The sequence below is a fragment of the Astatotilapia calliptera genome, chromosome 17, assembly GCF_964374335.1.
Source record: "Astatotilapia calliptera chromosome 17, fAstCal68.1, whole genome shotgun sequence".
Classification (NCBI taxonomy): domain Eukaryota; kingdom Metazoa; phylum Chordata; class Actinopteri; order Cichliformes; family Cichlidae; genus Astatotilapia; species Astatotilapia calliptera.
The window spans coordinates 16,072,193-16,093,515 of record NC_137438.1 but is presented as its reverse complement, the minus strand read 5'-3'; the positions used below and the strand labels follow the sequence as shown (position 1 = coordinate 16,093,515).

The following is a 21,323-nucleotide window of genomic DNA, read 5'->3' as shown; positions in this document are numbered from 1 at the left end:
CTCAAGGTCTGCCTCAGGGTGCAGTTTAAGTTACCATTTGGGGCCTGGGATTATATAGTGTGTCACTAATGGTAGTTGTAGACAAGCAGGTGAACAAGTGTGTCAAGAGGTGTAGGTTGAGCTGTCAATCATGTGCAGGTTTTCCAGTGCGTTTGGTTCTGCATTTACTCGCAGCATGTCCACCTCCAACGGGTGGAGTCGACCGGTGATGACCAGCGAATGGAGTGGAGCACCGAGGTCACATGACACCAGCTGATTTAATGTTCCTACACGGATCTTTTGTTCGTCAGAGCCGAGTCGGGCCACGCCAACGCACACTGTGTCCTCCGTCATGCCTGGAAAAGGGGGGCAAAGACTCATGAGTTTGAGAGCTGCAGCGAACACAGCTGACTGGCTCTTTAAGGAAAGATGGAGTGGTCCAATCAGACACATGACTTTCAAGACTGTTAGCATGCTACTGGTTCTCCTAAGTCGTGGTTCAGAATATCCTAAAGATAAAACACAGTACTACAATATTTTTTGTAAACTTGATTATCGTTTTCCTTCTACCTGATGACTGTACCAGAACTTCAATCTGAACAAATATGGGATTGATAGAAAGTACTCGCATGTCAGGTACGACTCACCCAACTCCTCGCCCTCCTCCTTCCTCCTTTGGATGACCTGTATTAGCTGATCTGCAGCCTGGTTGACTGTCATGAAGCGAGGAGGCTCGTAGATCTTCTTCCCTCTAAAATCAGTAACCAAAGATTCACTTTAACCACATGTCATTCTCCTTTAATTCAAACCTTCACATCTGTGCAAGAAAACTTTGAAACTATGCTATATTACCAAAAGTATTCAGTCACACGTCTAAAATCATTGAGTTCAGGTGTTCATGGGCACAGGTTTATAAAATCAAACACCTACAAACATTTGTGAAAGAATGGGTCACAGGAGCTCTGTGAATCCCAGAGTGTACCGTGATAGGATGGCACCTTTCCAACAAGTCCAGTGGTGAAAATTCCTTGTTACTAAATGTTACACGATCAGCTGTTAGTGCTATTATAACAAAATAATGGATACTGAGATACATACTGCACAGAGGTCACCAACTTTCTGCAGAGTTGCTACTGATCTCCAAACTTTATGTGGTCTGCTGATAACCTTGAAAAGCCACTGAACTTCTTTAAATATCCCGAAGATGCTTCACCTCTAATCTGAGGAGCTTTTTCAGTTCTAAGGCCAAGTGGTGGAGAGTCACAGATTTAAGCCAATTGATCAGTTCACAAATAATTAGTCATTCAATTCAATTTTATTTATACAGCGCCAAATCACAGCCGCAGTCGCCTCAAGACGCTTAATATATTAAGGTAGACCCTACAATAATAAGAAAGATCCAACAAGCATATGATCCCCCCCCCCATGAGCAAGCACTTTGGCAACAGTGGGAAGGAAAAGCTAACAGGAAGAAACTTCCAGTAGAACCGAGCTCAGGGGAGGAAGACGGAACAAACAAGAGCCAGAGATTAATAATAAGTAATGATTCAATGCAGAGAGGTCTATTAACACATACTGAGCCAGAAAGGTGACTGAAGAAGAAATACTCAATGCATCATGGGAATCCCCCAGCAGCCTACACCTGTTGCAGCATAACTAAGGGAGGATTTAGGGTCACTGATCCAGCCCTAACTATGTTCTTAATCAAAAAGGAACATTTTAAGCCTAATTTTAAAAGTAGAGATAGTGTCTGTCCCCTGAATCCTGTCCTTGGTGAATCTAAATGGCAAGTAGTTGTCTCTGTGTTAGCCCTACGGGTTTTTTCCGAGTGTGCAAAGCCGGGTCTGCCATTCAGTGATCCTGGAGCTGCAAACAGGCTATAATCATTACAAGTATCGTTATTACTAAAGGAGGCTGAGGAGTAACTAAACATCTAACATGATGAACAGGAAAGTGCAGGAGGTGAAGAGGCCATGCTGCTAGCGAGTCGGTAACGAGCTGAGCTAAGATAGCGAATCCCTAAAGACACAGTAAGTGAATACTGTGAATGTAATTAGTGGGTGAATCAGCAGAGAATGTGCTTTTGATAGAGCACGTGAAGAATACACTATGAAATAAGATGTCATCTATAATCTTTTTGATTAAGTTGCTACGCAGATAAGCCAGGCAAAAACGTCATGTGGACATGGTCTGGGTTTCTGGTTCTGACAAATGCTGACTGAGGGTTAAGTCAAAAAATAACAGACCTCACATGGTGAGATCTCTAACACTCCAGAGGTGGTTGTGGATGTGATCTGGATCTGATTCTTACCTCATCATGTTCTCGATGCTCTGCTCTTTGACTTTAATATCTAACAATAAAAACAAAAGAAGAAGAAAACTGTATTAAACACATCTCGCACTGTTTTTACTTTTAATCTCAGAACTAAAACGTGCACTTACATCCCAACAGTCCCAAGAAACCATTTGATTTAAAAAACAAAAAACAAAAAAAAATCTACCGTTTGTATTTTTCTAATATCCTTTTAAATTACCAATGTAATATCCAATGTAAAATATCGCACAGAAATGTGTCAGTTTTATTTTAAATAAAAATTCTCACCCGTTAAAAATGGATGCGGCTCAGGGAACAGAGTGGGTTGGGAAGTTGGTAGTTCAATCCCTGGCTCGTCGATTTGCATGTCAAACCCAAGTTGCCACGGATGCACACATTACTGTGAGTGTGTTAATGTTAGATAGAAAGCACTTAGGCAGAAAAAAGTGTTTGTGTGTGTGTTGGGTAAATGAGGCTTGTGGTAAAAAAAAAATGCTTTGAGTGGTCAAACTAGAAAAGCACCATGCAAGCACAGTACAGAATTTACAAAACATTTCCAAACCATGCTTTTATTTTTACTAGAATCAAGCACAGGAAATTAATTAAGCAGAAGAGAATGGATGGATAAGAATGTAAGTAAGTATTCTGGTAAATGGACTGGTTTTTATAGAGCGTTTTAATACTCTGGTTGAGCACTAAGAGCACTTCAAGTACAACCCTCATTCACCGAGTCATACAAGAACTTTTTCTGTGCCTAAGTGCTTTCTATCTAACATTCTCACTCTAATGAGTGCATCCATGGACAGTAGTAGTACTGCTCTACCTCCTGAGCCACAGCTACCCAGTTACCAATTTACAAATAAACAATTTCTGTCATATTGCAGACTGAAGGTTCTTGAGGTTTCGACAACAAACCACATAACATTACAAAAAAACATTATATAAAAAAATGCTGTCGACCGCCAGTGCCATCCCTCACACACCCATAGTACAAATTTCTAAAATATTTCACCTTGTTCCCGAGTTATCTCACTCACACAATTTTAAGAAAACCTCTGACCTTGAGGTCAAGGTCACTGATTATTTAAATAAATACACCTATGGTATCAATTTGAAGCTCCTGTGTCGCCCTATTCTTGATTCATCGCATTCACAAACTTGGGTTTCCATGAAACCTGCCCTTCTGGCCAACTAAAAATCTAAAGTAGGGTGAAACATTTCAGCAAAATCTTATTATTTTCTGTCAGCTAAAGAGAAATCTCACCGATCACGTAACAGTATGGCTGTTATTTTCGTAATATTTTATTTAATGCTCTATTTTAAGATGTGCAGTGTCTGTAAATAATCTCTTTTAATTATGACGCAGATTTTTTCATCACTGTTGCTGTTTTACTTACTTATGAATAATTCCCTATTATGTTAAAAATGTCCAAAATCATAGTGAATTCTTGAAATAAATAAATGGCTCATCTGGGTGTCCTGCCGTGTTTGTGAAGTCAAAAAACATGGCCGTGCTCTTTTGTAAATGTGTGTGTGGCGAAGTAATAGATGAGGTACGGACACCAGCATCAATCATCCCAGGGACCCCAAACGCCCATAAATTAGGAGTCCAGTGGGAGGTGGATGACCTGCTGGTGAGTGGGTGTGTTTTAAATATTCATTACAGAAAAAAATAAAAGAGCCTCAGATGGCCATCAGCATTATTTCAGATTAATTCACAATGACTGTGTTTTGATTCAGACCTTTTGTTTGCATATTTTCAATAATGTTTTACATTTTTAATACGTTTTATGTTAAAATGCCTTCTTTCATCATTATTTTTTACTAAATTGTACTACTTTTCTTGGATATATATATTTTTCTACTTTGTTAATGAAATGATTTCAATTCAGTTTAGAAAATAACATGAAATTTCAGTGGTATCGGTTTTTGTTTCAAATATAAATAATTGTATTCTATTATCCTATTTTTTTGTTTTACATTATAATTTTATCTTGGATATTGTGGATTTTATTTTAGGAGATTTGTCTGTGTTTGTGTGCAAGCCTCACCCAGCAGACAGAGTGTGTGCAGTCCAGCTGTTCGGTTTTTACAAATTTTGTCGTAGAAGCTCTCTGGTCTCCACGTCTCTGTCCAAAACACTACAGACACCGTTTCTCCAAAATTATACAACTGAAACACACACAGACAAACACGTTTCCATCACATCAAAGGGCTTTTTCCCCAACAGCTATTTCCAGGAGAATCACAGTTTCTTGTCCCTCAAAAGGAAGCGAGCCCTCACAATGTGATAATGTAAGCAAGTGTATAGTCAAATATGAGACTGTAAAATGGTTGATTGACATTTTTGTATTTCGCTGGTTAAAAAACATAAACATACTCCTGGAGGTAGCGATATCAATGTCTTGAATGGAAAAACAGAGAAACAGATTAGACTTTGCAGAAAACATCTAAAAGAGCCAGTGAAGTTCAGAAAAAATGAAACCAAGATGAACTCATACCAGAAGGACGGGAACAGAAAAGCATGGAGGTGGCAGTGTTATTTAATGGGCATGTACAGCTACCAGTGGAACCAGTTAACTGTTTTGGAAGTGGTAGGATGAATTGTGAAGTGTACAGGACTTTCTGTACGATCGGCTTGGATACAACTAAAACTACAAACTGATTGCACAGAACTTCACATAACAAATGGACAATGAACCAAAGTAAACTGCAAAAGTAACAAGAGTTTCTAAAGCCAAAGAAACTGGATGCCTCTGTCAGCGCGCCCCAGGGTGGCTGTGGCTACAATGTAGCTGCCATCACCAGTGTGTGAATGTGTGTGTGAATGGGTGGATGACTGGTTGTGTAAAGTGCTTTGGGGTCCTTAGGGACTAGTAAAGCGCTATACAAATACAGGCCATTTACCATTTTTACCATTTAAAATTGTGTTAGTTTGTCCAAATACTTTTGAGACTGAAAAATGGGGCACTATGCAGTCATGCGCAGAAGTCTTGGGTTATTTCTTTATAATTAAATTATCCTCAACGCACTTATACTGTGCTAGGACACCGGGAAACAAGTGCAGTTGTTTCTTCAAAGGTGCAAACATAAGTAGAAATATAGTATATACGCTAACGTTTTGTTTCAAGTCTCAAAGCTTGAAAGTCAATATTTGGTATGACCACCTTTATTCTTCAACAGACTGAACTGTTAGACAACATTTCTTCTAATTTTGTTAAGTAGTCTTCATGAATAGTTCACCATAGTTCTTTGGATGTTGGCCGACTTTTTGTTCAATTCTCGGTCAAGATAATCCTGCACTGCTCAAAAATGGTTGATGATAAATAAATAAAATTTAATTCAGTTATTTATAGCCCTGTGTCAGACTGGCAACCTGTCTAGGGTGTACCCTGCCTCTCGCCTTATGGTAGCTGGGATAGACTCGAACAGCTCCAGGTTCAGGGAGAGGACCCATCTGCCATGACCGGTTGGGAGCAAATCCAAGCAAATCCAAACTAGGAGCTGGTTCCACAGAAGAGGGGTCTGAAAGCTGGAGGCTCTGCCTCCCTTTCATGTTTTTCTACCTAGAAATCTCTTGCACTCCAAGAGGGAAGTGTTCTACTGGGGTGATAATATATGAGGAGAAGGATTATAAATTTGATTTGGGTTTAACACAGAATCAATGAAGAGAAGCCAATATAGGCGCTCTCTTTCTTATCCCTGTCAGTGCTGCAGCACTTTGGATCAACTGAAGACTTTTCTGGAAGTTTTAATATGCACACTGAAGTACATTTCCTCAAAAATGACTCCATGAGTCCTCACATTGTTACTGGAGGCCAAAGTAATGCCATCCAGAGCAGGTGTCTGGTTAGACATCACGTTTTTGGATTTTTAGGGCTGAGTACAATAACCTCATATTTGTCTGGTTTTAGAAGCAGGAAATTGGAAGCCATCCATGTCTTTATATCTTTAAGATATTAATGCAGTTTAACTAATTACTGTGTGCCACCTGGTTTTATGGACAGATAAAGCATGTTGTGCTGCCTTCTTCTAATACTGCCTTACATGTAAAATGTAAATAGAATTGGTTCTAGCACTTTTGCGCCACGCTGCTAGTAACAAAGTTCCTAAAGATGCAATTAAAAAGTGGTTCTTTGCCAAGTTGTCTCTTATGTGTAGACACAACACTGGCTCTTAAGTGTGGAACTCCAAACTAAGTTTAATGTGAGATACTTCCCATTTATATGACCCCTTTGTTAAATCATGAATTAACTGCAATTAGCTACATTTTTTGGAAAGTTGAGCTCAACTTCACCCATTCTGAAATACTGCCAGACTTTTTGAATCTGGAAATCATTTAAATGTCTAACAAAGTGAAATAGGCTTGATGGTCTCAAAAGGGAAAACATCATACAAAAGGGAACATAAGAATAGGACAAATAAAATCATTGACATCTATCAGTATGGAAAGGATTATAAAGCCATTCATAAGGCTTGTGGACTCCAGAGAACCAAAGTGAGACTTATTATCCACAAATGGAGAAAAGTGGTAAACCTTCATAAAAAACCCAGAACAACATCTAAAGAACTGCAGGCCTCACTCCTCTCAGTTAAGGTTAGAGTTCATGATTTAACAATAAGAATGAGACTGGGCAAGAATGGCATTCATGGGAGAGTTCCAAGAAGAAAACCACTGCTGACCAAAAAGCACACAAAGGCTTGTGTTTGCCAAAAACATCTTGAAGATCCCCAAGACTTTTGGGAAAATAAGCCTCATCAAGATGGCAGCCCCTCCAAGGATATTACATATGACATCTATACGACAGTGCTTTTTTTGGTTCTGTCAAGTCTTTTTTTTCCTTTGTAGATTCAACTAGATTCGAGAAATGAGAGCAAATGATGTGCTTTTGCGACACACTGCTAGTAACAAAGTTCCTAAAGATGCAATTAAAAAGTGGTTCTTTGGTAAGTTGTTTCTTATGTGTAGACACAACACTGGCTCTTAAGTGCTTTACATTTTTGAATGATTGGGTGGCGTAACAACAAAAAACCATTTGAAAATGGTTTAGGTACAAGAACTGGACTGAAAATTAATAATAATAATAAAAAGAAGCAGCTAATGCCCAGAGAAACACTCTGAATGACCTTTAGAAAGACTGGAAAACTTGGTTTACAATCCTCCGTGGTGGGTTACAGAAGCAAAATTGCAATTCTTTTTTTACCTTTCTATAAACGTGCCTGGACCTGACTGAACACACATCAAGATACTAGCCAATGCTTAATAACAGAGGGCGTTGTTAATCAGTTTTACATAGATAGAATACCCAACAGTCAAACAATGTCCCATGAACAGCACTTGGTAGAGGTGGGAAAGAAGAACTCTTTTTTTTTTCTTCTTTTTTTAAAATCGAGAAGAGAACTCCGGCAGAACCAATCAGCAGGGGGCACCATCTGCCACTAGCAACTCAAGATGCAAAAAAGAGACAGAGTCCTAATGTGCATGTGCTAATGTGACTGAATGCAAATTAACACAAAAGAGCTCATGTCTGAAAGGTGCTGAACAGTGAAATTCTGAAGAGCTGTTCTTGGATAAATGTTTTTTGCTGATTATTATTAGTTTTATCTATAAATAAAACACCATCAAGAAAATTAATGTACTGTTTGTTTTATAGAGAAAAGCCCTGAAGGACTCCAGTTGTGAGTGTGAGTGCATAGCACCTAGAGGAAGGAATAGAGCTCATTTGCATGTGTCCTTTCTCATTAGCATATTAACTACTCCCACTGGAAATGCTGTCTTTACATTAATGCTAATCTTTGCATGTTTGCAGGAGGAGGAGCTGCAGCTGGGTTCTGCTCTATGATTGGCTGCTCTGACAGTTCAGTTATTGATGAGATGGAATTATTGAGAGGTGTTTACTGTGACAAAAAGGTTCGTCATGAGCTGCAGCTGCACTCATGACACAAATACAAACACAGATTGTGCAAAAAAATGGAAGTGGTTTCCAACTCCTTCAGTTGCATAAAAACCAGCTCTCCTGATCTGTCACCGCAGTAAACACTATTCTGGTGACTCAATGGGCTTAATCCCTTTTGGAAATGATGGTCATTAGTAGGCTTAGAAAGGATGACAGATTCTTGACTTTACAGTCAAACCCATGCTTTGCTTGTCAATCATGAACAACTCCTCCAGGGGAAGCACCATGGGGGCTGCCACGATGAGCCCGCACCCTCCACAAGCAGCCAGCTACGCCAGAGCAGACCGAGCTCTTGGCCCAGAGACTTGAGACCCAAGGACATCCCACCCCCCAGCGGGGGCCAGACAGAGCCAGGGGCCCAAGCCCTGCAAGCAGGTGCCAGGAGCAAGCCAGTACACACCCGAGCTACCAGGCTCGGACACTACACCAGACTACATAAGACAGCTGACAATGTATCTGTAACATGCAACTTCTGTCGGTGCTGTGTTACTGGAAACTGAATTTCCCAGAGGAACCCACCTGAGGGATTTTTAAAGTTTCATCTAATCTAATCTCTAATCTAGATACCCAGGTTGATTCCCCCCCCCTCTCTGCCTGCAGCGTGGTCTCCTCAAAAGTAGAGAGCACCTTCAAAAAGATGGCAAAAACACTCCCTGCCAGCTAAAGAGGCCCCCAGTTCCACCAATGCACCAAAGGGCCACGGCCAGGCCCCAGTGCATGCAGCAACCCAAAACCCCGTCAAAACACCAGCTAGGACCCAAGCCCCCGGGGCCTAGCCAGAACCAGAGCATGGAGGTGGTACACCCCCAGAACTCCAAGTCACCAAGCCCACCCCGCACTCACCCAGGAGCAGCACAGCTACCAGACCGGTCACCCACACCAGGTCTCTTTTGTGCCACGGACCGGTTTATGTCCGACAATATTTTCACGGACTGCCCTTTAAGGTTTCGCGGATAAATACAACAAAATAAAACCAGTACCGGTACCCCCCAAAAAAGATTTATTCATAACACACAGGAAAAGACCAGGAAGGCCCTGCACTACAGGGGAGCTGCCACCAAGGACTATTTAACTGTCTCATTAACCTTGCTGCTAGTGATGACCAGGTCATCTCTCTCATTCCCAGACTCTGCTTCCAATACAGAATACTATGTCCACAGTTGAAGTCAGCTACACCCCACCCCCACTAAACAGAATGTAAGTGGAGCACCACCTTCCCTTTCTGAGTTGGGCTGACAGTTTGCTAGAATCACTTGGAAGCAGACTCAAAGTCTTTTTCGGTTGCTTTACCTGGCCGGGCCCCAGAGGCTAAGGCCTGGCCACCAGGCACTCTCTGGCCAGCTCTGGTTGAGCAGTTTAGACAGAAGGTTTGAGCAACATGGCTAAGAAGGTTTGGACATGCACAGAGGAGCGATAGTGAAGAGAATACAGTTCATTTATTTTTTAAACCCGCCTTTTCATTTTCATTATGTCTTCAAGTTAGGGAAAGGTGTTTTGATTGACAACTGTGAAAACATTAGCTGACAACTCTCCACCCTGCATCCAAATATGGTCACTTCTGCACCCCCCCCCCCCCCCCCCCAAAAAAAACAAAAAAAAAACCCCCGAAAGCAGCCAAAAGCCACTGAGGACTCCCAGCACTGGAGTCACAGTGACTCTATTCCTTCTATTATCAGCACTGACTCCTATGCAGTGAACAGAGTAGAAACCATCAGGCTACACACATAAACAGCAGCTTTTCTTCCTGCATTTTCAAACCAGTTTCATCTCTGGACTTTAGTCCCCCGTGGAATCATTACATTATTGTTGTTGCTTGCCACTAGGTGGAAAAATATAAAGAAGTTTAAAAAAATGCAGAAAAAGAAAGTGGATGTGTTTGAGCCTGTGTTTGGAAGTTCTGCTTCACAGACTCAGTTCAGGAAATAATTACCTGCAAACCACAGCAGCCCACTGCATTCATGACGGAGGCATTGTGAATGACTTTGTATGGTATCCCAGCATTCACTGCTCTCAGCACTAGGTCACTGTGTGTGGTGGCTCTGCAGAAAGACACAGAAAACAAGGGCAGCCTTTTCTTATAAAATACACAAAATCTATTCAGCTGCTATATGCCTGGTGCCTATGTAACAGCAAACTAGCTGACAATGAGTTGACTCATTATTATTACAGTAAACTAACCTATGAAGATAACAGGTTTTCCCCAGTGTTGTGTTGGACAGACTGAATGACAGAGTAATGTATAGATGCTGAGGTCACGGACAGGTCAAACCTCAGTGTGATGAAAAAAAGCTTCATTATAGTTTTCAGTGGGCCAAAAAAGAACCCGTGTTTTTTTTGATGAAAAACCGAGTCTGAAATTCCCACGGACAAGACTATAGAGCTTGTATATTCCATTCAGCAGGCGAGCTGCTCAGCACTCTGTTATTATGTCTGAGAGGAATAATGTGGCTTTGGGCAGAAATCTGCTGAAATGTAAAAACTCTGCTCTGACACAAACTCTGTGGTTTTATCTTCCTCTGCTGCTCCCCACTACAGTGCGTGTGCTGACAGAGCATACTTCAGATCTGTGGGATCAATTGGAGCTGTTGCTTACACAGTCCAGAAACACTGTGACTCACCCAAATGGGTCGCCCACCACCAGAAATGCCACATCAGTGACATCTGCATCCTCCAGGATTTGATCAGCTCCTTGTTCAACTAGATCTCTGTCTGCCAGGATCAGCTGCTTCCCATAGTACTCCTCCTGAAGCAAAGGAATATACTGTTAGGATATTTTAACAAGAATACTAAGAGCAGACACGTACTATTCAAGTAGATGTTCATTTTCTATTTAGTTCTCACTCTCCTGAGACCCTGCATTGAATAAGCAAAAGATGGATGGACTGGTGATTACAAAGTACTAATTGAAGCGTTCAGATCACTTTCTACAAGTCTCATTTACCCAATCACACAGGCCCACATTCATACTCAACTTTAGTCTATACCTAAACACTTTCTTTTAGTCATATGCACCCACTCACACTCCGATGATAATTGGAGGGCAACTCGCTCTTTAGTATCATGCCCAAGAATACTTTGACATGTGGACTGGAGCAGCTGGGGATCAATTGAGTAACCTGCTGACTGCACCTTGGGCTGTGCTCTGAAGGACATGTCGTTGTCAAATACAACTCCAAGATTCCTCACAGTGTTACTGGAGGCTAAGGCAATGACATCCAGAGTAAGCATATGGTTACATATTTCGAAGGTTTTAGGGCCGCATACAATAACTTTATCTGAATTCAGAACAGGAAATTAGAGGTCATCCAGGTCTTTATGTCTTGAAGACATTCCTGCAGCTTAACTAACTGGTGTGTGTTATCTGGCTTTAAGGACTGATAAAGTTGGGTGTCATCTGCATAGAGAGACATCAGCCCATACACCGTGCTGCCCTGGCAGCATGAGTGGGTGCTCAGGAACCTGAATGTGAGCTGGGAGCTGATGCTGCACACTCATGGGGGTCAGAAGGTCGTGCTGGAGCAGAGCCGAGCCTACTTCTTAGAGTCCTCCGCGATCGTCCGCTGGAGCGCAGGGTGCTTCCCGTCCTACCATCACATCAGCAGCACGGAGTCAGCCAAGAAGCTGGCCTGGCGCTCTAGGATTTTAAACCTATATATGCAGACTCATCCATAGAAGTTCATCGGCAAAGACAGACAGATCAGGCATCGGCATCTGGAGGGGTCGGAGTATTGTGGCCTTCATCATGAACAGCCTGCACTTCCACAGGCTGGTGGAGAAGATTCTGCCGGGATCTCCAGTCTGCCCATACTCCGGATCTTTGGACCCGCCCCCCGTGGACGAATCAGACCCTGAATTTGGTCTCCACAACTACACTCTGCACTTCCTCCAGCATGAAGATCATGTAGGGACACTTTTGGCAGCTCTCCTGCAGCACAATTCAGCAGGGACTTTCTGAGTCAGCAGGACCGACATGTCCCAGCAAAAAAACACAGTTTTCCAAATAATTTCTTAGATTAGAAAATATTATGTCTATAAATATTAATAACCAGTGGGTCTAAGTTATTATTCTTGAGAATCGGAGTAATTAAAGTATATTTAATAGAAACAATGAAAATGCTAGTCTGTAGAGAACTGCTTATAATACGTACTACATCATTTGTAAAACAGTGAGATACAGATTTGAACAATTTGTTGTGGATGGGATCAAGTAAAGAGATGCAAGATTTAACTGATGAATAATTTCTTCCAGATTGTTAGCATTTACAGGTGAGAATGAGGACATTGAGCTTGTGGTATTAATTTGATCAAAATGTGAGGAAGTCCTAGATAAATTAATATGAGAGACATTAGACATCTCTAATCGTACACCGATCGTCTGAAGAAAGCAAGAAATTACATTTATTTGTTGAAATTAATTCAGTGAATTATCCAATTCAGGACCCAGGTCTGAATATGCAGTTAAAAAACCCGACGGGATTCATCCTTTTGATTTACTATAATTACTCATTGTAAATCATATGATGTCTTCGAGTAACACGTACTGAAACCCAGTTCTTATGTAAAAAGTAAGACATTTCTTCCTAGTTCTGAATCAGTCCTACAGCCAAAACAAGCAGCTCCTCTCCTGGGACGAGCTTTCATTTCAGCTCTGGTCCAAATCCTCCGGGTCGTAATGCTCCGGACTCACCAGCGCCTCTTTGCCCACGGTGAGAATGGATGTGTAGGCCTCCAGGTAAACTCTGGAGCAGCTCTTCACCGCCTGTAAACCCTTCACTGTAATGTCTGTGGCGTCTCCGAGCCCCAGACCGATCAGATACAGCATCCTGCCGGTCCCGCCTTCCGTACAGGGTCCGTGTTACTGCCGCAGCACTTAACGGAGCTAAAACTTCTTAAAAAGAAGCACCCAGACGTGAAACTTTCCCGTATTCACGTGGGGACTCGCTGCGCTACTTGGAATACGGCTTGTCGTGAACTGTTTACAGTTGCGACAGCCACAGCCGCGATACGGTTAAGTCTTCAGCCGACGGCAAGCCCTGATACATGGCTCGCATATGTTTACAACTTGATCTAGTTTCTTGTTAAGCGGGAGCTTTGAGTAGTTTTACTAGAGCTTGATTTACAAGCGGGTCTGCATGTGTCCATCATGGCAGCAGTCTTTCTGTTGGAAATAACCGTAAAACTTGTGTATATCTTACTTCTGAATTACAAGCAGCTCAATGAACTTCATTTTTGTGTCAGGAGAAGCAGAAATGGCTAAAAGTAGAAAGTATCAGTGTGACAATGAACTTCCTCCTTCAAGGAGACAGAGCAGCAGAGAGGCATGTAAGCATGTAAGACTGCATTATTATGATTATTCCGGTTGGGGGGCTTTTCAGATTTCCACAAATGACAGCTGCTCCATCCATCCAAAGTGGGATGGATGCCGTTGTTTTTGATCCAGAAAATCTCCTAATTATCTGTAAAAACTCACATCGTTTTGTACACAGCAGTACAAAATGATGTGATTGGGGAGGGGACCCGAGAGAAAACAGTCCAACATAGCAGTTTTCTAATCTCCCTGCGCACTCAAAGCACCTCATTCACACCAGCACTTTTTCTATTCAAGTTCTTTTTATACAACACTCACATCCATACTCTGATGAATACATCAGAGAACAACTTGTGGTTAGTATCTTGTCCACAAACATTTTTGCATGCAGACTGGAAGCAGCCAGAGATCAAACCATCGACCTTCCAATTAGTAGATGACCTGCTGTACCTCCTTCTCTACCTCCCAAGCAACTCCTAAGTAGCTTGGGGTGAGTGCAGCTCGAGTGGAGTGCAGGATTTCTCCAGTGGAGAGCTACATTATTACAAATTGGAATCTGTTTGGAACGGCTGGTCTCTAAGTTTTAGTAAAAGAACATTATTTATCATTAGATCACAAGCTGTCCGAATTACGACATTGATGTCCCATGTCGCTTTAAAAAAAAGAAGTTTTATAGCATACCTATCGTTGTACATGTACAGTGACAATAAAGGGCTATTCTATTCTAAGTTTGAAAAAAAAGTTGACCAATTTTTCCAAGAAGCCATGTCTCAGTCTAGGAGGATGATATATAGTGAGGACTAATACAGGCAGAAATACAGAGTTATTACTAAACTTTTTTTAAATATATAGAACAGTAATCCCACCACCCCTCCGAGATGTCAAGGAGAGTAACAAAGAGTTGTATAACAGACAAATTAGTCGTATTTCACTAAAATCTGGAGGTTTTCTGCGAACTGTGAGGGATGGGTGGACAACAGATGACTGGCTACTGAAAAATGCATCTGTCCTTCAGTTGAATGAACTAAAAATAAGATACAAACCTTTATTAGTCCCACACATGGGAAATATTTTTGATATTATGGTAACAGCAAGATCCTTTTTGGGCTTTCCACCCAGCAGACATACTATTTAAATGAACTTTAATGGTCACATAAAAACTGCATGCATATAATTACCATTCATATCTGATTAAAGCCAAACAAACATGCAAAAAATTGAAATAAAACAGAAAGCATTCAGAAAGTCTTATGAACTTTATCCTAAAATAAGTCTGTCACAGTTGAGAGGCAAGAGAAGAGAGACTATGAATAGCAAACAGAATAAAACAGATTACAGAAAATTACACAGAACTGAATTGAATTTCATTTCCCCTTTCCATCCACAGAGTAGCTACACCAGGGGTGGGCAATCTCAGTCCACGAGGGCCGGTGTCCCTGCAGGTTTTAGATGTGTCCTCGAACCAACAGAGCTGATTTAAATGGCTAAATGAGCTCCTCAACATGTCCTGAAGTTCTCCAGAGGCCTGGTAACGAACTAATCACGTGATTCAGGGGTGTTGACCCAAGGTGAGATCTAAAACCTGCAGGACACTGGCCCTCGTGGACTGAGATTGCCCCCCCCCCCGGCTACACTGTGGTGCACAGAAAGGACGTTCAGGTGTCTTTAGAGTTTTAATCGTGTAGTTTTCATGAAGTGGACAAACAGATGGACTAATGTGAAACTGTTTCTGCTCCCATTCCCATTCCTTCACCCTCCCACCCCTTGCTGCTTTTTAATTTTAAATAACTTTTCTGCACAAAGAAAATCTTGAATTGGCACCATCAAATCTTAAAGGTCTCATAGTACATTATCATACTAACAGAGCACTTTGCTTGCAGACTGGGCAGGGCCAGCTGCAAGCAAAGTGGGCCTTGCTTTTTAGCCATTTTAACTTTGTTATAACCTAACCTACCTATTGCTACGATATTACAAGTGCCAAAAACTACAGTTTGGTACATCCTGAGAAACAAAGAAAGCCCTGGTGAACTCAGTAATACAAAAAGACCTGGACGACCATGGTGTGTGAGGGATGGGTGGACAACAGATGACTGGCTACTGAAAAATGCATCTGTCCTTCAGTTGAATGAACTAAAAATAAGATACAAACCTTTATTAGTCCCACACATGGGAAATATTTTGATATTATGGTAACAGCAAGATCCTTTTTGGGCTTTCCACCCAGCAGACATACTATTTAAATGAACTTTAATGGTCACATAAAAACTGCATGCATATAATTACCATTCATATCTGATTAAAGCCAAACAAACATGCAAAAAATTGAAATAAAACAGAAAGCATTCAGAAAGTCTATGAACTTTATCCTAAAATAAGTCTGTCACAGTTGAGAGGCAAGAGAAGAGAGACTATGAATAGCAAACAGATTAAAACAGACTACAGAAAATTAAACAGAAATGAATTGAATTTCATTTCCCCTTTCCATCCACAGAGTAGCTACACCCACCAGGGGTGGGCAATCTCAGTCCACGAGGGCCGGTGTCCCTGCAGGTTTTAGATGTGTCCTCGAACCAACACAGCTGATTTAAATGGCTAAATGAGCTCCTCAACATGTCCTGAAGTTCTCCAGAGGCCTGGTAACGAACTAATCACGTGATTCAGGGGTGTTGACCCAAGGTGAGATCTAAAACCTGCAGGACACCGGCCCTTGTGGACTGAGATTGCCCCCCTCGGGCTACACTGTGGTGCACAGAAAGGACGTTCAGGTGTCTTTAGAATTTTAATCGTGTAGTTTTCATGAAGTGGACAAACACATGGACAGATGTGAAACTGTTGCTGCTCCCACTCCCATTCCTTCACCCTCCCACCCCTTGCTGCTTTTGCTTGAGCAGTCGTTTCCATGGTGACGGCGGTCAGCAGCACAGCGACTGAAAGCATTTGAGTTGTGAATGAGTTGGTGGGAAAAGCTGCTTCGCCTCTTCTTTTTTAACTCCCTTTCTTACTTTTTTTCTTCACAGTCTGTTTCTCCCTCGTTCAACCCTTGTTTTGGTAAACAAGCCCCTGCACCACGTGATCCTTCCCATCCCCTTCACTCTTTTAACTGGGAACCAGTTAATGAGTGAGATGGTTGGTGGGTTACATAATGGGATCCTTTTTTTTTTTCTGCGATGGGGTGAAGAGGAGGGTGGTTGGAGAGGCAGATTGTGGTCTTTTGTTGCTGTGTTTCAGGGTTTGTTGGAGTCCAGTCATCCAGAGAATTGACACTCTGTCTCTGTTAACTGTTTCTCTTCAGGTTCAAATCCTGACAAACTCTGATCTGGATCTGCCCCTCAAAGGAAAAGGCAAAGCAAACAAATTTACAGTTACAAACAATTAAAATAATTTCCAGCCCTGTGATTCATAATTCAATTTAGCAGATTTCATTTATCATGTCCTTCTTTTAAAGATCAAAGTAGATTTTATGAGTCAGTAGCTCAGGTGTTTTTGCCCCATTCGATTTTAATTTGTGCAGTTTATAAAAGCTCAGAAAAACATCAAACTATGTCCTGTGGTACATTAACAACACAGTAAACCAAAGCGCAAGACAGAAACACAGAGTGAAACTCTATGGGATGTCCTTTTCGTTAAGACATGTGAGTTGTTTAACTATTGCCCACAAACAGCCAATCATCAGCTGAACTTGAAATCATGTGAGACAATCATTTAGGTGTCCTCTAACATGGGGTGGACAGGTGAAGACAGATCCAGCAAAGGTCAAAGCAGTGCAGGGATGGCCCGTTCCTAAGCCATGAAGGGAACTCCCCTGCTTCCTTGGGTTTGCTAACTTTTACAGACACTTCATCAGAAACTACAGTCAAGTTGCTGCTCCCTTCACTCGTCTCACCTCCTCTAAGATACCATCCACCTGGCCCTGGGAGGCCCACACTGTCTTCACTAAATGAAAGCAGCTATTTGCCTCTGCCCCCATTCTAATTCACCCAGGTACTAATAAGCAGTTCATCGTGTACGTCGATGCATCAGACGTAGCAGTAGGGGCAGTGCTATCCCACAGATACGAACCTCAAGGTAAACGCCAGCTGTATTTATGTCACCTCACCCCCACCAAGCAAAACTATAACGTGGGGGATAGAGAGCTTCTGGAAATTATAAATTAACCCTGGAATGATGGCATCCCTTGCTGGAGGGAGCCATACAGTTGTTTCTCATATGGACAGATTAAAAAAATGGCCTGTATTTGTATAGCGCTTTACTACTCCCTAAGGAACCTAAAGCACTTTACACACTCAGTCATCCACCCATTCACACACTGGTGATGGCAAGCTACATTGTAGCCACAGCTGCCCTGGGGCACGCTGACAGAGGCGAGGCTGCCGGACACTGGCGCCACCGGGCCCTCTGATCACCACCAGTAGGCAACGGGTGAAGTGTCTTACCCAAGGAAACAACGACCGAGACTGTCGGAGCCAGGGCTCGAACCGGCAACCTTCCAATTACAAGGCGAACTGCCAACTCCTGAGCCACGATTGCCCATATCTCCGAAATGCTAAAGGACTTAATTTCCAGCAAGCTCGCTGGTCTCTGTCTTTCATCCAAGTTAATCTCTCTCTCTCCTGTCACCCAGGCTCTCAGAATACCAAGCCAGAAGCACTTTCCCACCAGTATTCCTCAGATAATGAACAATTCTTCCCAGCTCCCATTCTACCTGCCACCTGCAGGGTGGGTGCTCTCACCTGGGACATTGAAAGCTTTTATCAGCGTATGTGGCCTATATCAGAAATATTTCTTAGTATTCCTGTGTTTCTGTATTTGAGTAATTAGCTTTTTTTGTTACCTTGTATTTAGGTTTCTGTTTGTGTACTAAATGTCTTCATGTTTTCTTGTTTATTTTCTCCCTTTACTCTGCTTCTAGTATTTGTTAGTTATTTAGATTGTAATGTACATGGCTCAATTATTTGTTGAAAAACAATTAAAACATAAGAGATAGGGATTAAGAAAGAACGAGGGCCCAGAGAGTCTGTTTATCATAGGGCATAGAGCTCCGCGCTGCTCAAAGTATTAAAACGTTTGCAAAATGATCCATAAAGTCCAATTTTTTCTTCCAATTTTTAAATTGGCAGACAAATAAGAAGTAATCTGAATTTTTTTTAATGTCTTGGTCTGAAGATTTTCTGCAAGTTCTCGTTAACATTGGGAAAACTTGTGGCCTGTGCAAAATATTTTAACCTTTTTTCATAAAACACATTATGAAGATGGAGCATTTAAGTTTTACTAATAATACTTTAGACCTATATTAGTATAATATTTATCTTAGTCTTAGATCATGAGCTTAGTTGCAATTCTAAAAATGTAAGTGACAGTTGTGCTCTGTGTTTGTAAAGTGCTCACAGCTTCAGAAACTACCAGCGATGCAATCTGATGTCAGACTGTCTCTGTTTGACAGAAACAGGCTCAAACAGATAAAGACTTAGGGCAGGATTAAAGCTGTTTAATGTTTGGTGAAGGTCAATCATACCTTAGATCATTTCACTGTGTCAAGAACCGCAAGTGCAGACTCCTGAGGCAAAGAGAATAAACCGTTATTATGAAGATGAAGATTCAAAACAAGGTTATTAACGCCATAGAAAGACTAAGGTGAAGGAAGGGAACCCGCAAACCTAACTGTGACTAGAAAAAGAGACATATCCCCTATAATGACATCTTTTCATTGGCTCCTTGTTAAATCCAGAATTAAATTTAAATAACTTTTCTGCACAAATAAAATCTTGAATGGGCACCATCAAATCTTAAAGGCCTCATAGTACATTATCATACTAACAGAGCGGTGCAAGCAAAGTGGGCCTTGCTTTTTAGCCATTTTAACTTTGTTATAACCTAACCTACCTATTGCTACAATATTACAAGTGGCAAAAACTACAGTTTGGTACATCCTGAGAAACAAAGAAATCCCTGGTGAACTCAGTAACACAAAAAGACCTGGACGACCATGGAAAACAATAGAGGTGGATGATCGCAGAATCATTTTCATGATGAAGAGAAACCCCTTCACAACAGCCATCCAAGTGAACAACACTCCCCAGGGAGTATGTGTATCCATATCCAAATCTACCATAAAGAGAAGACTGCATGAAAGTAAATACAGAAAGTTCACTGCAAGGTGCAAACAACTCATAACCCTCAAATCAGAGTAGCTGGAGAGAACCCACGCAAACAGAAAGGCCCTGGCCAGATGATGGGGTCAAACTGAAGACCTTCGTCCTGTGAGACAACAGCGTTAATCACTGTGTCACCATTGTTATATACACTGCTATATAGACCCTGTTAAAACTAATCCTGTAGCACGGGTGTTCTGCAAGAAACTGATCTGAAAGTGTTTATTGCAAAATTATCTGCTTTTGCAACTTTTTTCATCCATTGACCCAAAAGAACGAAAGCATTAGCAGATACTCAGATCAGCAAATACACTGGCCACTGACTACTTGTTGGAATTTTGAAAACATGCCATTTGTGAATGCTGTTTGGGAGAAATGTGTGGATGTCAAAGACTGTCTGCATAAAACAGTCTTTGAGAGCCACGTGTCTGGACCAAAATGGGATGGGAACATATTACTATACATAAATCTTAAGGCCTTTCCATGTATCTGGATGGATAATAAATTTGTATAGTGTTGTAGTTTTGATCTAATGCCAGTGGTTGGTAAAGCAGATGCAATAGCACATAAGAAGACTGGAAAAAACAATAGTGTAGCTGCAATGAAGGAGACTGGATGTGCAATCAAAATTTGGCCAGGTGCAAATAAAGGTAAACTAGAAACGAACCTGCGGATTGGGCCCGGTATCAAGTCTCTATTGTAGTGAGAGCTTGGTTCGAGTTTCCCCAGAATTCCTCTCTCTCTCTTCTGATGGATATCCAACCTGTGGGGCATACACACTGACCACATTTCATCACATATTCAATTTTCAGCTTCAAACTCGTGATCCTGTCTGACACTTGCTTTACCTCCACAATACTATTCACATCCTCTTCTTAAAGATGACCCCTAATCTATTTTTTTCCTATCTACACCATGATAGAATAATTTGAATCAGCATTCAATACTCCTGGCCCTGCTTTCATTACATCTTGTCTCTTGCACATACAATATTCCTACCTTCTTTCTCTCCATCAACCAGCTGTCTCTCTTTACCAGTCATAGTTTCTACTTTCAAAGTCCCTACACTACTCCACCTCCACACTACACCCACTGCCTTTCCTTCTCTCTCACTGCCTCCAAACTTTTGTCTTTGCCCAGCAGTAGCACACTTTCCACTGGAACCATGTTGACCAGTTAACCTAGGCCCCAACCAGTTCCGTGTGGAAATCTTGATGATTTACGTTTGATTTAGTAAAGATCTTCTTGGCACTAGGAATAGATGGGCTTGTGGCCCAGCAAAAACCTCCTGGTGTGTGTTTTGTTCTGGTTTTGTACCCACAAAAATAATCCATAAAGCAGAGTGGTCTTATATGCTCTGAAGCCTCTTATTGCTGTTTTTTACTATGCTGCTGTCGGCAAAAACTATGAACTTCAAATAAAGAAGTTCAGAGTTTAAGTATATAACTACACTGTTTTCAAGAATTTGACACATTTTTAATGAAATTAATATGTAAAATATTTTCAGTTTCATGCTTTGATCCTCAGACAAAGGTCTGATAACAATACAAATCTCACTTCCACTTAGCAGCGTTTGTCCATACACGTACATTGCATAGGAATTAATATCAGAATGA

The 21,323-nt window shown here is 41.5% G+C and overlaps 1 protein-coding gene and 1 long non-coding RNA gene across 2 annotated transcripts; both read right to left on the bottom strand.

Moving 5' to 3' along the window:
• Positions 1-63: 63 nt before the first annotated feature.
• dph5 (diphthamide biosynthesis 5) lies at positions 64-13,243 on the bottom strand. Its single transcript, XM_026146810.2, has 7 exons — positions 12,938-13,243; positions 10,869-10,993; positions 10,181-10,289; positions 4,345-4,465; positions 2,291-2,330; positions 627-730; positions 64-335 (listed from the first exon to the last, which is right to left on the bottom strand). Exons 1-7 carry the CDS (start codon positions 13,070-13,072, stop codon positions 103-105), a joined length of 867 nt encoding a protein of 288 aa, XP_026002595.1. The 5' UTR covers positions 13,073-13,243; the 3' UTR covers positions 64-102.
• Positions 13,244-14,207: 964 nt separating this feature from the next.
• On the bottom strand, positions 14,208-21,022 carry LOC113009504 (uncharacterized). The gene is made up of 3 exons (XR_013902888.1): positions 20,556-21,022; positions 20,375-20,470; positions 14,208-16,880 (listed from the first exon to the last, which is right to left on the bottom strand). It is a non-coding gene; the product is annotated as an uncharacterized LOC113009504 (long non-coding RNA).
• Positions 21,023-21,323: the final 301 nt, after the last annotated feature.